The following is an 18368-nucleotide window of genomic DNA, read 5'->3' as shown; positions in this document are numbered from 1 at the left end:
CATAAAAAATTTAATATCTAGTTAAAAATCCATGAAGAAAAGTTCATGATTATAAGGTTTCAATGGTGAATTCAAAAACATTTTTAAGGAAGCACTAGCACAGTTTGTTTACAAACATTTCCTCAGATTAGAAACCATGTCCAAATGCATTATATGGGTGTAACTGGACTTCTCTGATACTAAAAACAAGAGAAAAAGTCCCAAAAACCATGCTAGAGACAAACATATTTTACAATTTAAATGCACAAATTATCAACAAAATACTAGAAGTCAAAATCCAATAGTATATAAAAAAAAATTAGGTGGGCATGGGTATACCCCAGTGATCCCAACACTGTGGGAGGGTAAAATGGGAGAATCACAAGTTCCAATCCAGTTTGAGTAACTTAGTGACTTAATAAGAATCTGTAACAAAATGAAAAAAAAAAAAACAATTAAAGGCCTGGAGATGTGATGTAAGTGCAAAGTTCCTGGGTTCAATCACAGAATTATACACTAAAAGTTGTAGGGAGTGGTGTGACTGACCCATTGCTGTCTCCCCACCTCTCCCTCTTATGGGCACATAATGTGCCTACATTAGCCATAATCCTCTCCTACTCACGTCACGTACACGGACGTGATGATGACCCATCAGAGATCACCCCATAGCCTTTTCCTGTCCCACCAGCCTGCCCCTGCCCTATAAAAGCAGTGACCACTTTATCAATAAATGAGGCTTGATTGGACTTCCTCAACTTGTCTCCGTCTCTCTGTCTCCTACCCTGCATCTGTCAATCCTCGTTCCTTCCCTGGAAACTGCCCCACAGATCTGGGTTGACCAGTGGGCCGGGTCAAATGGCGCCCATCGTGGGGCTCCTGGCATGAAGGGCTCAATGAGGGAGCCATCCTGAGACACGCAGGTAAAAGTGAAAGTAATAATTTTGTGACCAGTGCTACGCGGGAGCCTGCCATGCTGCTAGAGTCATGGTAAGTGGACTGCGATCCTTTCCCTTTTTTTCCGGCATGGGTCAGGCATTAAGTGATCATAAATGCTTTGTGTCAGATTTAAGTAAAGCTTTAAAGACAAAAGGGATAAAGGCTAAAGAAAAAGATTTGTTGCAGTACTTTCAATTTATTCATAAGGTTTGCCCTTGGTTTCCTTTAGAGGGCTCTATTGATGCAAAAAGATGGGAAAGAGTAGGAGATGCATTAAAAGATTACTATTGGGTCTTTGGCCCTGAAAAGGTCCCGGTTACAGCCTTTGCCTACTGGAACCTAATCTCGGAGCTACTTACACAGAGCTGCCGAGACCCTCAAATTGATGAAACAATCACCCAAGGTGAAGCCGCCTTATGCGCTTCCATTTTACCAACATTGCTCCCTTCAGGAGATGAATCTAAACCTTCTTGCCCCTCTGATGAGTCAAATGATATGTTTAAAAAGCCCCAAGATAGTGGCTCACTACCATCCGAGCCCCTACCACCTGAGACCCACCACAACTCTTTATATCCCAACCTCACTCCTTTACAAGAGGTCGATTGGAAACAATTAGCAGAAGAAGCTAGCTGACATCATTCGGACCCTATCGTAGCCCCCGTTTCCATAAAACCTCCCCCTCACTACAATAAGACACCCACATTTTCCAGCCCCTCTACTGTGCTTCTCGACTTAGAGATTCATGACTTGCAACAACAGGTCCAATTAGAACAAGAAAAACAAAGACTCATTCTGCAACTCCAAACTTTACGGATGAGCCATTTAGACACCACCCGTAAGATGGCACCACCTTGTAAAATGGCGCTTGCCTCACTTCTGCCACATCAAGGTGGGCCCCTCCCCAAAATGGCATTTCCGGTGATGGAAACAAATGTACCTCCCCAAGATGGCGCTGCACAGCTGCAAGACGGCGCTGCGCCGCCAGCTCCACAGGTCATTACCAAGCCAGACAGATTGTAAGAGACTGCCCATCCTGTGCTATCCATCTACCCATGCAACACTTAGGGATTAATCCAAGAGGCCTTGTTCCCAATGCCCTGTGGCAAATGGATGTCACTCATATCCCAGAATTTGGCAACCTAAAATATGTCCATGTGAGCATTGATACATACAGTGGCTTTATCTTCACCACCCTCCAAACCGGAGAGGCTACCAAACATATCATTGCTCACATGCTGTCAGCTTTATCAGTGCTTGGAAACCCTCATCAACTTAAGACTGACAATGGTCCTGGATATACTAGCACTTCCTTTGCCTACTTCGGCACGTGCCTCAACATCCTCCATACAACAGGAATACCTTACAATCCACAAGGCCAAGGTATTGTTAAATGTGCACATCATTCTCTCAAACTCACTATTGATAAAGTCAAAGGGGGATCATGGCACCCTATCCAAGGATCTCCCAGAAATATTCTATCTCATTTCTTATTCATCCTTAATTTTTAAAATTTGGATGCTTCTGGACAGTCAGCAGCCATGCATTTTTGGCCTATTGAAACACAAAAGCAATTTGCTTCTGTACTATGGAGAGATGCCCTGACTAACTCATGGCATGGCCCTGACCCCGTTCTCATATGGGGACATGGTTCAGTGTGTATATACACCCGCCAAGAGGCCAGATGGCTCCCGAACGCCTTGTTAGGCAAATTAATGAGCCAAATAATAATAACCCCCAAAAGGCCCAGGAGTAAACACATACCCTGAGGCAACTTCTTGTGCTTCCTTACAGAAAACGCCAAACCGATGGATTACATGGTGACTTCTCGAGAACCTCCTTGGACCACTCTTGACCAATGATGGATTTGGAACCCCCACCACAAATGGCCTCTAACCCCTTCTCCATGCTCTGGGGCAGTCTCTTCCCCTACCTAGTGCCCCTTCTGGGGCCCCTAGCTGCCTTGTTGCTTCTCCTCTCTGTGGGTCCTTGTATTTTTCAGAGGATTGTGATGCTCATTAATTACCAGATAGACGTGTTTATGGCAAAGCCCATTCAGGTACACTATCACCAGCTGGAGATGGCAGATCAACAAAACCTACTGAGAAAGAATTCCCACGAGTGGCCCATATGACGATGTGGCCTAACTTCCCTGAGACAATGGACAGGCAGCCAGAGACGGCAACTAGGACATACATGTCACACCACCGGCTGTCTAAGACAGGCACAGGGCCAACTGCTGTCCTGCAAGCCCATGACGGGTAAGGCCTGGTTGGGTTCATGTAAAGAGGTCCTTGACCTAAGACAGGTGCTGTCCTCACAGGGCCTGCATATTCCTGATTAAAAAATATAGAAAGGGAGGAGATGTAGGGAGTGGTGTGACTGCCCCGCTGCTATCTCCCTGCCTCTCCCTCATATGGGCACATAATGCGCATACATTAACCATAATCCTCTCCTACTCATGTCACATACACAGAAGTGATGATGACTCATCAGACATCACCCCGTAGCCTCTTCCTGTCCCACTGGCCCGCCCCTGCCCTATAAAAGCAGCGACCACTTTATCAATAAATGAGGCTTGATCGGACTTCCTTGACTTGTCTCCTTCTCTCTGTCTCCTACCTTGTATCTATCAATCCTCATTCCTTCCCCAGGAAACTGCCCTGTGGATCCGGATTGACCCACGGGCCAGGTCAAAAAGTGTAGGGGTTCACCTCAAGCATGCAAGTTTGTGATACGGTGTTTAATGTATTGCTAGAATAAAAAAAAACTTCAAATAATAATGGTATATAAAAAGTCAGATAGAAATTGAAATATTGCATGGATTTTATTATATGAGAATCCCCAAGAGGAAAATGAATAACTTTGTTAAGTAGTACTGTAATAAATAACCAATGACAGATGATAGGAAACAAGAAAACAGACCTTTGGAGATAAGATAGGGAAATATGGTGGAAGGACAAAAGGATAAAGAGATGGAAAATGACTAGATGTGTCATAGGTATGTACTGATTCCCAAAACTATTCCAGTATTCAGTATTGCAAATACATAATAATTAAAATGCTAAACAAATATATCAAAAAATTTAGGAAGAGACATATGACAAAAATCCAACATCCTTTTTCTTTTTTTCATCTTTTTCCTTTTTTATTGGTACTGGGGATCGAACTCATGACTGCCTGCTTGCAAGGCAGGTGCTTATGCCACTGAGCTAAATCCCCAGCCCCCTAACATCCTTTTTCAATCGAAGTACTCACCATACTAGGAACAGAAAGAATTACGTCAGCCTGATAAAGGGAAAAGCTGGAACTAACACCATAATTATTAGAATAAGTATTAACCTGTCGGACCAAAAACAATGAAATAACACCTGTCTTATGCTTCTATTCATCCACTTGAACTCAAAACAAGTTTTCCTAAATTATACGATAAATAAACAAACAATAATAATTGTACTTGTATACAATGAAGCAAATTATGCCAAGGTAAAAATTAGCAAAGTAATTTAAATTACAATAGCATTAAAAGTATAAAATACTTAGGAATGACTTTCAAAGTTTACCTGATTTATGTTCTTTTTTGTGTTATTAATACAAGTTTGCAGTACATGAAGTTTGCAGTCATCTCTGGAGAAGATACATGTGCATAACATAGTGCATTTCTTTTTTTTATCCGCCCTTTATCATTCTCTTTGTACTTTGCTTTACTCAAATGAGGAACACCATGCAGTACTTAAGCTTGTGTGTCTAGTTTACTTCACTCAACATTGTATTTTATAGGTGCATCCATTTTCCTAAAAAAATCTCAAATTTATCATTCTTTGTAGCTGAGTAGTATAGCTGTGTTATTCGTCTTTTCTTTATTCCACATTTTATTTGTCTGCTGATAGGCATTCAGGATGCTTCCAGAACTTAGCTATTATAAGTTGTGCTTCTACAAGCATTGGGACCAGGTATCACCAGAGTATGGTGTCTTTAGCTCTTTGGAAGATACCCAGAAGGGCATTATGGGTAATTGGAATTTCTAATTGTAGTTCTTTGAGAAATTTCCATTATACTTATTTCAATACCTTGTTCCCACCATCAGTGTGGAAGAAATTGTGTTCCTTTTTCACCTCAGCCAGGTCAATATTTGTTATTGTCAGACTCTTTAATGGTTGCCATTCTTTCTGCCATAAGATGAAATCTTAGTGTTGCTGTAACTTGCAATTCTCTAAAGCCCAGAGTTGTGAATATTTCTTCATATATTGTTTTGGTCATCTGTGTTTCTTTCTCTCTACAGTATCCGTTTATTTCACTTGCCCATTTCTACATGGGCATTTTATTTTAGGGACTCTTTTTGTATCCTCTGAAGAATAAGTGGCAAAAATTTTCCCATTCTGGAACTTGTTGCTTCACTCTGTTGGCTTCTTTACTCTGTAGAAGCTTTTTAATGTCATGTAATCCCATTTGTTGATTCTTTCTGTTATTCATTGTAGAATTGTGTTATATTTAGAAAATCCTTGCCTACATCTCTGACTTTAAGTGTTTTAAATATTTTATGGTACAGTAGATTCAATGTTTCTATTTTTTTGATACCTGGTATTGAACTCAGGACTTTGCATTTGCCATGCAAGTGTTGCGCTGCTAAGTTATATCCCCAGTCCATATGTTTCTGTTTTAATGTATAGATCTGTGACACATTTTGATTTTAGTTTAACATGGTGAGAGATTCAGCTTCAATTTTCTGCAAACAGATATCCAATTTTCCTAGCACCATTTGTTGAGTACGTGATCTTTCTTGCCAAAGATTCTGCTCAATTCCCTTCTTGTCTCAGTTACAGTCTGGTTGCAGGTGAGCCCTTATGTTCTCTGAAGATGGTCATATGCCCTGCTGACAGTGGTGGCATGTTGCTGTGTGAGGCAGTAACAGAGCCTACTCAGCCTGTGCTCAGGGCTGGCGCCTGAGTCACAGTGGACCTATAGACTTGTGGGACTCTGCAAGATGGGTCAGTCATGCTTCTTACAACTCAGCTGTCTTGTGAACACACAGACCTGGTGTTATTCAATCTGAGTGTACTCAGTGAACACTCTGGGTAGGTGGCCCATTTAGCTAAGAGCTGGGGGCCAAGTACAATCATGCCTGTGAATCACCCTAGCAGGTAGAATCATGAGCTGCAGACTCAGGCAGGATGCCTTTGCTTGTATATCCTCTCTCTTTCCTAAGTTTGGCAAGAGACAAGAGCTGACACATTTCTAGAAATCAGAGTACAAGTATAAATTTATTTCAATATTCCTTCTCAAGTAATGAGGGGTAGTTGGATTCTGGGACAGAGGCCCTGCCCAGTGACCACCAGGTAGCTGGGAGCTGCTGCATGTGAGCTGAATCCCACCACAGTACTCTCTACTTAGCTGTGTAGCCAAAGGACTTTGCTTGGAACCTGGTAGGCCTCTTCCCAGTATATCCAAAAAGTCCAGGATCTTTGGATAATTACTTGAGTCCTGGCTAAACCTTGCCCAGAGACCTCTAGGTAGCCAGGAGCCACTGCCTGTGAACTGAAGCTTGGCACAGCTGTGCAACCATGGGACTTTGATCAGGGCTAGGTAGGCCACCATGCAGTGTCCCCAAATAGTCCAGAACATTTGGATCATCATTTGAGTCCTGGCTGGCCCCTGTAGTGACCTCTAGATAGCCAGGAGTCTCTGTGTGTGAGCTGAAGCCTGCCACAGCAATCCCTCCCTAGCTGTGTGGCTGTGGGACTTTGCTTGGAACCTGGTAGGTCCCTTCCCAGAGACCTCGAGAAGCTGGGGAGCTTTGCTGTGCCACATGGCATGAGCTAAAGGCTTGTCGAGTATATTCCACATATCATTCAGCCTTAGTATGCCACACAAAACCTGGTAGGGCCCTGTCCAGTGATCTCAAGCAGCTTTGGTGAGCCATGTAGGGAGTGCTGAAGGTCCACCGGTTACACAGTCTCCCATCTGGGGAGCCTATGAGTACAACTAGGGTGCCAGGAATACAGGAAAATGACAAAATAAAGGAGCAAAGTGAATCTCAAAACTTCAGTGCATCCCAAACAAACCTAGGAGAAATGGACACAGAAGAAAATGTAAGCCATATACCTGAAACTTTTGAAATGATAGCAACTGAAGTAAAGGAGCAACTCCATGAAGCTGTAAAGAAACCAGGTTCAGAAATAATCTCCCAGGTAAAAGAAGAAATGATAAATGTAATAAAAGAAATTACATCTAAAGCACATCTAAAGAAGATGTAATTTTTAAAAATTGAGGAGCACTGCAAAAAGATGGAAACCTTGCATGAACAATATAAGAAAGCAATAGAATCCATGAAACAGATTTAAGGAGACATCCAGGAAGTAAAAAATTCCATTGAAAGGGGGCAAACTACCCGAATGAATGTGAAGATAGAATTTCAGACTGAGAAGAAAAGATTGCAGCTACTGAACAAGAAAGGAAAGATCTTTTATAAATAACAAGGAATCAGGAAATGATCCAACAGTTGCAAGATGAGGCAAAGAAAAATAATATGATTGATAGGTATAAGTGAAAAATGACAACACAAATGAGATCAAAAGACTACAGAAATAATAGAAAGTTACCTAGATATGGGAAAAGTAACAGATACACACATAAGTGAAGCATATAGAACTCCAATTAGCCATAACCAAAATAAATCTATACCCAGACATATAATAATCAGTACCCAAGACATTTAACATAAAAACAATATTAAAACCTGGTAGAGAGAAGAGACTGATTACCTATAAAGAGAAGCCCATCAGAATTACATCAGACTTCTCAATATGAACAATGAAGTCAGAAGAACATGAAGTGAAGTATTTCAGATCCTAAAGGAAAATGACATCTAACCCAGAGTGATGTACCCTGAAAAATGATCTTTCAAAATTGATGGAGAAATAAGGGACTTCCACAACAAAGAACAGTTGAAGAACTTCATGCCCACAAAACCAAGCCTGCACAGAATGCTGAAAGACACTATAGATAGACATGAGTAACTACAACTTCAAGAACAACAGAAAAAGAAGAGGAAGTCAAGTCCAAAAGAAGTGAAGAAATTACAAGGATCAGAGTGGAGATCAAAACAACAAAAACTAAGAAAATAACACAAAGAATGAAGGAATCAAAGAATTGGTTTTTTGAAAGAATAAATAAAATTGATAAGTCCCTGGCCAGCCTTATTTTAAAAAGCAAAAAAGAAACTCAAATTCATACCATAAGGGATGAAAATGGTGAAATCACAACAGATCCTTTGGAAATACAGAAGATCATCAATACCTAATTTGAAAATCTTTACTCTCATAGTTTTGATAACACAGCAGAAATGGACAAATTCCTAGAAACATATGAATTACCAAAGCTGAATCAAGAAGACATGAAACTGCTGAATAATCCAATTTCATTTAATTAAATTGAAAATATAATTAAATCTTTACCAACAAAGAAAAGCCCAGGTCCTGATGGATTCACTGCTGAATTCTACAAGAAATGCATGGAAGACTTAATTCCAATACTCCTCAAACTCTTCAGTGAAGTTGAAAGGGAAACAATTCTCCCTAACACATTCCAGGAAGCAAGTGTTATTCTAATACCAAAATCCGTAAAGAGAAAACTACAGGCCCATCTCCCTAATGAACATAGATGCAAAAATCCTCAATAAATTACTGGCGAACAGAATGCAGCAAGTCATCAAGAAGTTAATACTCCATGACCAAATGGGATTCATCCCAGGAATGTAGGGATGGTTCAACATATACAAATCAGTAAGTGTAATACACCACATCAATAGAGCCAAAGATAAGAATCACATGATCATCTCAATATATACAGAAATAGCTATAGATAAGGCCCAACACTCATTCATGACAAGAATTGTACAGAAAATCAGAATAGATGGTTTTGATCTCAATATGATAAAAGTCATCTATGACAAATCAAGGGCCAGCATCATATTAAATGGTCAGAAACTGAAAGCTTTAACTCTAACATCAGAAACTAGACAGGGCTGTCCACGATCACCACTCTTATTCAATATAGTTCTGGAAATATTAGCCACAGCAATTAGACAAGAGAGAGAAATAAAAGGAATAAAGATAGGAAAGGAAGAGTTTAAACTATCATTATTTTCAGATGACATGATACTCTACACCGAAGCCCCCTAAAACTCTATTGAAAGGCTTTTGGAAGTAATAACCAAAATCAATGATGTAGCTGGATACAAAGTCAGCACTCAAAAATTGATATCACCCTGCACACAAAAAACAAACTCACTGAGAGAGAAATAAGAGATGCAACATCCTTCACAGTAGCATACAAAAAAGGAAATACTTATGAGCCAATCTAAGAAGGTAAATAAAGGATCTATTTAGTGAAATCAAAGAGGATCTCAGAAAATGGAAATACACTCTTTATTCTTTGTTCATGGATAGGAAGGACAAACATTGTGAAAATAGCCATTCTCCCCAAATTATTATACAGATTTAATGCAATTCCAATCAATATCCTAGCATACCTCACAGATCTAGAGAAATCTTTCTTAAAATTCATCTGGAACCAGAAGAGATCTAGAATAGCAAAGACAATTCTGGGCAACAAAAACAAGGCAAGGAGGCCTCACAAAGAAATAACAGAACTGAATCACACCAGTGAACAAATGTATTTGATAGATATATACAGAATGTTCCACAGAACAACATCAGAACACACATTCTTCTCAGCAGTACATGAATCATTCTCTAAAATAGACCATATATTAGCTCACAGAACATATTTAAACAAATGCAAAAGATTTGAAATCATTCCTTGCATGTTATTAGATCATAGCGCATTAAAATTAAAATTTAATGATAAAAGATACTGCAAAAATCCCACAAACACATGGAAACTGAATAACACACTCTTGAGTAATCAGCGGGTCACAGAGGAAATTAAAGAAGAAGTTAAACAATATCTACAAGAAAATGAAAAAACAGATACAACGTACCAGAATCTGTGGGATAAATGAAAGCCCTCCTCAGAGGAAAATTTATTGCAGTGAGTTCCCACATGAGGAAAACAGAATGAATACAAATAAGTAACCTGATGCTACACCTCAAACAGCTAGAAAAAGAAGAGCAAGTCAAGCCCAAAGCCAAAAGAAGAGAGAAAATTATAAAAATCAGAGCATAAATCAATGTAATTATGATTATACACCATGACCAAGTGGGATTCATCCCAGGCATGCAGGGATGGTTGAACATATGTAAATCAATAAATGTAATCCACCGTATCAATAAAGCCAAAAGTAAGAATCACATAATCATTTCTATAGATGCAGAAAATGCCTTTGATAAGGTCCAACATTCATTCATGATAAGAACTTTACAAAAATTGGAATAGACGATCTTTACCTCAATATAATAAAGGCCATCTACAAGAAACCAACAGCCAGTATCCTACTAATTGGCAAAAAATTGAAGGCCTTTACTTTAAAATCATGCACAAGACAATGATGTTCTTTATCACCACTTCTATTTAATATAGTACTGGAAGTACTAGCCAGAGCAATTAGACAAGAGAGCGAAATAAAAGGCTTAATTATAGGAAAAGAAAAATTTAAATTATCATTGTTTGCAGACGACATGATACTCTACATAGAAAACCCCTTAAACTCCATTGAAAGACTCTTAGATATAATGAATAAATTCAGTAATGTAGCTGGAGACAAAATCAATACTCAGAAATCAATAGCATTCCTATACACTAAAACAAAATCACAGAGAGAGAAATAAGAAAAGCCACACATCACACTAGCAAGCAAAAAATGAAATATTTAGGAATTACTCTTATGAGGGAAGTGAAAGACCTATACGGGAAAATTATAATACACTGAAAAAAGAAATTGAAGATGATCTCAGAAAATGGAAAGACATCCCTTGCTCATGGATAGGAAGAGCAAACATTGTAAAAATGGCCATTCTCCCAAAACTGTTATACAGATTTAATGCAATCCCAATAGAAATACCATCAACATACCTTATAGATCTAGAGAAATCACTCCTAAATTTCATCTGGAACCAGAAGAGACCTAGAATATCAAACGCAATTCTAAGCAGCAAAGGCAAGGCAGGAGGCATCACAATCCCTGACTTGAAGTTATACTACAAACAACAGTAGTAAAGTCAACATGGTACTGGAATCAAAACAGAGCTGAAGATCAATGGAATAGTTTAGATTCAACCACCCTATCTTTGATAAAGGAGCCAAGCAGGTTCACTGGACGAACGACAGTCTCTTTAATAAATGGTATTGGAAAAACTAGCTCTTCATTTGCCAAAAACTAAAACTCGACCCAAGCCTATCACCATGTACTAAATTAAAATCTAAATGTATCATAGATCTGAATATTAAAACAGAAACACTAAATCTATTGGAAGACAAATTGGGTAGAAACCTTGAAGACATAGGGGGAGGTAGAGAATTCATGAACAGGAATCAAACCGCATGGGAAATACTTCCCAGAATGAATAACTGGGACCAGCTCTTATTAAAAAGTTTCTGCATGTCCAAAAAAATCACCAGCATAGTGCAAAGAAAACCCACAAACTGGGAAAAGATCTCAGTGAACTCCCCCTCAGACAAGGGACTTTTGTCTAAAACATATAAAGAATTAAAAAACTCAGACCCCCAAAATTCAAAGATCCAATCCAAAAATGGGCATCTGAGATGAATACACACTTCTCAGATCAAGAAATACAAATAGCAAATAAATTCCTGAAAAAATGTTCATCATCATTGGTCATTAGGGAAATGCAAATTAATATGCTGAGATTCCATCTCATTCCTAAAAGAATGGCCAGGATGAAGAAAACCAACAACAACAAATGCTGGAGAGGCTGTGGGAAAAAGGAAATCTCCTGCACTGTTGGTGGGAGAGTAGACTGGTCCAGCCTTTGTCGAGGTCAATCTGTTGATTTCTCAAAAACCTGGGATTGGAAGTCCCATTTGTTCCAGCTATTCCACTTCTAGACATATTCCCAGAAGTGAAAGCATCATATCACAGTGATATATGCACACCTATGATTATAAGAGCACAATTTGTAATCACCACATCTTGGAAACAACCCAAGTGTCCATCAACTGAGGAATGGATACAAAAGTTATGGTATTTCTATACAATGGAGTACTACTCAGCTATAAAGAAGGATCACATTGAGATATTTATCAATAAATGGGCGCAGCTTGAAACCATACTCATAAGTGAAATAAATCAAACTCACACGTGTGAATACTGAATAATTTCCCTAGTGTAGGAAATGATTCAAATATTTAAAAGTATGTGGTAATCATGATTCCCCATTATGTGGCCTTGAAGCCTTATCAAGTTTTCACTTATTAATTGGAATGGCTGTATTCTGGGCTGCTTGATATTATTGTCTGTGATGAAATGAACAGCTATTTTGAAGAAAACAAGACATCATAATAGCTAGTCCTGATTTAATACCATTTTGTTTTGAAGCCCCACCAAAGTATGGCTCTTTTGTCTCCACTGGTTTTATCATGTTGTATCTTGCAGGATTTTATTATACATGATAGTATAAACAAAAATTGTTATAGGCAAAGAGATAATATAGAAACCATTGTTCGTTTTCTGTTAACTGGTTCTAAATACCCTACAATGCTTTCTTCCACTTGAATGGTTTGACACTGTCTTGATATGTTTGATGCTATACTATACAAAGCTATATTCAAATATTTCAAGGAAAAATATACTATGGCAACTACTATTAAGTCGGGTTATTTGGTGGTGAAGCACTAGGTTGCTGAAACTGTCATGCTTTGACCTATATTGTTATGTTGTTATGTCCTCTTCTATCTCAATCTCTCTTATTCATTAAAAAACTATTTATTTATTTTATTACTTTTTTAATTAAGGGGAAAAATTAAAAAATAGCAGGATATATTATAGTAACTTTTTGATTTCCTATTAACTTGATCTGAAGTCCTGTAATTCTTCCACTATCTTGTTTTGACTGATTAGACTCTGTTCCATTCTGTATGATAGTATTAAGTTTGAGGGTATAGGCAACTACTTTGAAGGCAGTAAGGTTCACTATGATGCCCATTCTGGTTTGATTAGTATCCTCTTTTGAAGTCCTGTAATATTTACAATGTTTAGGTTTTATAGGTCTTGTTCTCTACTGTTTCGTTCAACTTTATAATACCTAATGAAATAGACAATTCTTAAGGAAGCAAGAGGCATTATGGTAACCATTGTTGATAACCTTGTACTCTGTTTTTACATCATGTGCTATGTCTATCTTTGGTTTTGACTGACGGTTTTGTTTTGTCATATTTGATTTTATTCTCTTCCAAAAAATAGTAGTAAGAACTATGGGAGTAATAAAACCCAAAATGTGTAAATTTTGTTGTAATAAAGAGAGGAAAAAAAGTGCTCTAAAGGATACGACTTCAAGTGTGATTAGGTGTGTTAAATAGAAGACCATATTAATGTTTTTGATTGGATCATTGAGCACAACTGTTTGCAGTCTCACTGTTTGAATGTCTACTTTTTATGCTTTGATCCTGTGACTTGAACAACTATCTCTAAGATGATAATATGTAATCTATTAACTCCTGATTTCTTACTGTTTTTTGTAGTTCTGTATTATTTGTACTCTTACACTGTTTTGTTTTGTTTTTTCTCTTTTTCTTTTTAAATAAAAAAGAAAATTTAACTCAAGCAGAAAAAAGGAAAAATGAGGGAAGAGTAAAGAAGTAAGATTAATTTGTGTATATACAGTTAAGATTACTAAGATGAATGTTCTACTAATTCTATTAGTTCTTGAAACAAAAAAGTTAACATCCGTAGGATTTGATCAATTTTGCATGACTTTATCTGGTAATTTGAGTAAGGTTTTTGAAGATAAATATGCAAAACAACAAAATATGTTTTGTTCCTACTACCTTGTTTTGAAAGCCTACACTGTTAATGTTTTGGGCTCTTAGTTACAGTTATTTATTTGTTGTTTTGTTTTTCTATCTAATACAGAAAAGATAGGTGTACATGCATAGGCTGATATATGCCTTGAACTTCACCTAAAGGGTTTACAAGAATTGATTTTATTATGTGTGATTATATGAACAACTACACTGAAGAAAATGCGACCCTATGGTAGCCACTGATGATTTCCTATCATTTTGATTCAAAGTTCAGTAATACTTTTACTCTTGGTTTTGATTTATTTTAGTCTGTTTTGAATTATTTGATTTCAATACGTATGAAGATATGGGCAATTATTTTGAAGAAAACAAGAGACATTATGGTAGCCTTTAGTGATTTCCTAGTTTCTGGTCTTGGAAGCACTTAAGGCTCTCATTCTTGTCTTTTGACTGCTTTTATATTATTTTGATTTGTACTAACTTATTTTGTGTGAAGGTATGGACAACTATTTTGAAGAAAACAAGAGACATTATGGTAGCCATTGTTGATTTCCTGCTGTCTTTTTCTCAAATCCCGTGTTATTTGCATTGTTTTACTCAGCTCTCCTCTGCTTTGTTCAGTTTTATTTTGTTTTGCTCTGTATTGTTTTATACTCTTTAAAATAAAATTTTTTTAAAGGTTTGTTCCTTGAAAGAATGAACAAAATATGGGGCTGGAGGTTTAGCTCAGCGGCATAAGCGCCTGCCTTGGAAGTAGGCAGTCGTGAGTTCGATCCCCGGTATCGATAAAAAGGAAAAAGACAAAAAAAAAATGAACAAAATAAACAAACCATTAATAAATGTAACATAAAACAAGGGAGAAAAACTCAAATCAATGGAATTAGAAATGAAAAAAGTGAAATGAAAATGGACACCGATGAAATATAAAAGGTTATTAACAAGTATGTTGCAAACCTACAACAATAAATTGGAAATTTCATGAAAGAATGGATGGATTCCTAGATTAATGTAAATTAAAACACTGATCCAAGAATATACAAATTTACTGAATAATCCAGTAAAACTCATTGAATTAGAATGAGTAATACAAAGCCTACTAACAAACAAAGAAAGATTAAGTCTGGATACGTTCACTGCTGAATTGTACAAAAACTTTTGAGAAGTTCTAACACCAATACTTCTCATGGTTTTAAAAGAAATTTATGGGTAAATTTGTGGGATTGTCCCAATAAGCATTTCTGGGGTCTGTAATTATTCTAATTCCAAAGGCACACAAGGATCTATATAAGAAAGAGACCCCTAGACCAATCTTTTTAATGAATATGAATGCAAATGTTCCCAACAAGATACTAGCAAACAGAATGCAAAATATCATTAAAAGTCAGAAACAAGACAAGGATGTCTCCTGTCACAGCTCTTGCTAAATATCTCACTCAAAAGTTAGGAAGAGCAGTCAGGCAAGTAAAAGAAAAAAGGGTGTGTATAGTATAGGAACAAATCAAATTTTCATTATTTGTAGCTGACATGATCCTATATATAGAAGACCTAAAGATCTACCAAAAGACTCTTAGAATTAATACACAAACCTAGTAACAGCAGGATACAAAATGAACACACACAAAATCAATAGCAATATTAAGAAACCACTGAGAAAGATATTAGGGAAAAAAGCCATTCACAATAGCATCCAGAAAAATTAAATACACAGGGAGTACCTAACTAAGAAAATGACAGAGCTCTACAACAAAAAGTATAATACTCTGAAAATGGAAATCAGAAAGTGCAAGAGGACATCAGAAAGTGGAAAAATTTATTGTTAAAAGTATATCAATAATCATCATACTAATAAAAAATCATTTTATGGTAATATGAAAAAAGACATTATGCACATGCATCAGTCCCCCAAAAGAAAACTAAATATTATGTGTCATGAAAATTTACTAATACAGGGGGCTGGGGATTTAGCTCAGTGCCATAAGTGCCTGCCTAGCAAGCGCAAGGTCACAAGTTGGATTCCCAGTACCCACCCCCTCAATAAAAAAGAAAAAAAAAAAGAAAAAAAAAGAAAATGCACTAATACAAGAAGAAATTTACAGATGGAAGAAAAATATAGCAAGTAATATATCTGATAACAAAATATGACCAGAATATATAGTGAACACTTGAAATTCAATGCTTAAAGTACAAAAATTCACTTAGCAAAGAATTTGGCAGACATTTATCCAAAGAAAATGCAATCACTCATCGTCAACATCTGGGAAATACAAATCAAAACCTCAGTGGTATGTCACTTCACACACACTACCATGATTGCAATCAATTCATGGGCAGCCCAAGTGTTAAATGTGAACTTATACATTCCTGGTTGAAAAAAAGTGCTGTAGAAAATGTTTTCTCTGTTGCTTAACAGATGGAATTATCTGATACTTCAGCAATGCTAATCCTGACATATACACCGAAACATTAAATCCAGGTGTTACTTACATGCCATGTATCTTATGCCTAAATAAATACAATCCTTTCAAAAGAAGAAAGAAGGAATAAACAATTTACTTACACCCTGAAAAAATCAAGGGATTGAAATTATCAAAATTTAAGAACTTCTTGGTTTTTTTCACAAAGGGATCTTGTGGGTTGCTGAGGGAATCTACATTTACTCCAAATGATGTGCCAATAATGACATCCATGCTGTAGGCCCCAAAGATGCTGAGGAGATAAAAACATAAAAAATCAATATCTGTACGAGTTTGTTCTCCTTCTCCCTCATGAGATGAAGTATGTGGGAATAAAACCATACCTGGCAAGAAAATTAGAGAGCTACATATTACCAGAATTATCTGCAGAATCATATGATTATTCTCTGCAACACCCACACTCATTCACAGGAACTTATCAAGTGTCTTTGTGCTGAGGTATTCAGAGCACTAAGGTGAGTTAGACCCACATCTACATGCAAGGAAGTCATAGGATATAGGAACCAACAATCAGAAAAATATCAGCAATGTGTATGGAATGTGAAGAATAGATGTGTGAGCACCATGTTTCAGCAGGATATGGGGAAAATAGCAACTCTTCCAAAGGGAGTCAAAAAAGACTGATGGATCTCTTAGACACACAATATGTGCCATGAGTGAATTCCTCTTCAGCATATCACTCAACAGCTGCACCATGTTCTGAGATTGCAGGAGTGCCATTCCTCCTCCAAACCTCTTGTTAAGTTCCTCACACTCTTGCCCTTTTGCAACACCAGGGACATGAAGCTTTGCAAAGGGAAGAATTGTTCTGGTAAATATATGAAACCCAACAGCTTTCATTTAAAAAATAATAAATCAGTCCAATACTGATTTGGGAGAAACCAATAGTTAAGTGATGCCAATAGTTAAGATTGTCAGAACAGTTGCAGCTTGCACCTGCTGTTCTCTCATAAGGCAAAAAGTCCCCACGATAAATTCTATGCTTGCGTACTCATAGTGTTTCCAGAGCATTTGCTCTTAAACAACTGGAGGAAGAAGTATTGGCAAAGGATAATATTCAATGTTTTTGCAAGTATCTTTAGAAAAATCATGAAGACGTTTAATTTGGTCCAGACTTTCCTTCCACAACTGCTACTTGTCTCTCTATACCAAGTACTTTCCTCACTTACTTTTCTCACCCTTTACACTCATATCTTTGTTGGGATTACATTTCTTTTTCCAAAAATGTGTATTTTGCTGTCTAGAATACATAAGGTGACAAAAAACCCTAGCTCAGATAAACATTGCTCCTTTACACAGTGAAGCTAAAACTTCCTCTTCTAGGCACCTTGACTTCCACTGAAAGTTGCTCATTATTGGAAGGCCCATTAGACTCCTACCATCACACGTATTTGTTTGGTCCCAGTGTAACTAGCAGTGAGGATATCAGTTACCAGTGAGTCAGTTGGAGGGTCCCATACAACTTACTCTTTGATAGGTACTGGCACATCTTTCTCTGCTGCTCGAGTCAGGTTTTTCAACAACATATCTCCATAGTGTTCAATAATAGGGAACATCTAAGCAAAAGAAACATCATCTGCAGCTGAATGCACACACCGAAATCCCCATAATATAAAACATTTCCAATGATGAAGCTATACATAGGATTTTATAAGAAACTGTGTAATTTCTGCAAGATCTTCAAAGGGAAAAAAGCCATTTTTAGTACTCATCTGCAGAGGGATACCCCATGAAAAGAGACTAGGATCTTTATACTTTTCCGTAGATTCATTCTTTAAATTTTCAATTAAAAATCCTCATGTATGCTTACTTCCTTCAGTTTTCCACTGGTGAAAGTGGGAGACAGCAATGTTCGTATTCTCTTCCACTGCTCATCCTGAGATAAGAGGACTGATTTTTTCATCAGGACTGCTGGACGAATTTCCTAGGGTCCAAAATAAAAGATATTTCTTTGTAAAGAAGTATAGAAAATTTTCACATTTGTAGACAATTTATTGGGCATTAATCACCTGTTTAATAAATATTTAGTAATTGTCTCCCAAG

At 37.3% G+C, this 18368-nt stretch overlaps 1 protein-coding gene across 2 annotated transcripts in view; it reads right to left on the bottom strand.

The window, feature by feature from the left end:
* The window catches only part of LOC100719785 (cytochrome P450 3A14-like), a 60001-nt gene that overhangs the window by 28430 nt on the left and 13203 nt on the right, over window positions 1-18368 (bottom strand). For both annotated transcript variants that reach the window (XM_005003701.3, XM_063234186.1), the window contains 3 exons: window positions 18136-18249; window positions 17793-17881; window positions 16409-16557 (listed from right to left, as the gene is read on the bottom strand). In XM_005003701.3, the coding sequence (XP_005003758.2) occupies window positions 16409-16557; window positions 17793-17881; window positions 18136-18249 (352 nt within the window). The remainder of the gene's footprint in view (window positions 1-16408; window positions 16558-17792; window positions 17882-18135; window positions 18250-18368) is intronic.

Source organism: Cavia porcellus, unplaced genomic scaffold, assembly GCF_034190915.1.
Source record: "Cavia porcellus strain 051 isolate PalLab524CR breed Dunkin Hartley unplaced genomic scaffold, mCavPor4.1 scaffold_23, whole genome shotgun sequence".
In the NCBI taxonomy this organism is placed as follows: Eukaryota; Metazoa; Chordata; class Mammalia; order Rodentia; family Caviidae; genus Cavia; species Cavia porcellus.
The sequence above is the reverse complement of the archived record's forward strand: the minus strand, read 5'-3'. Positions and strand labels throughout refer to the sequence as shown.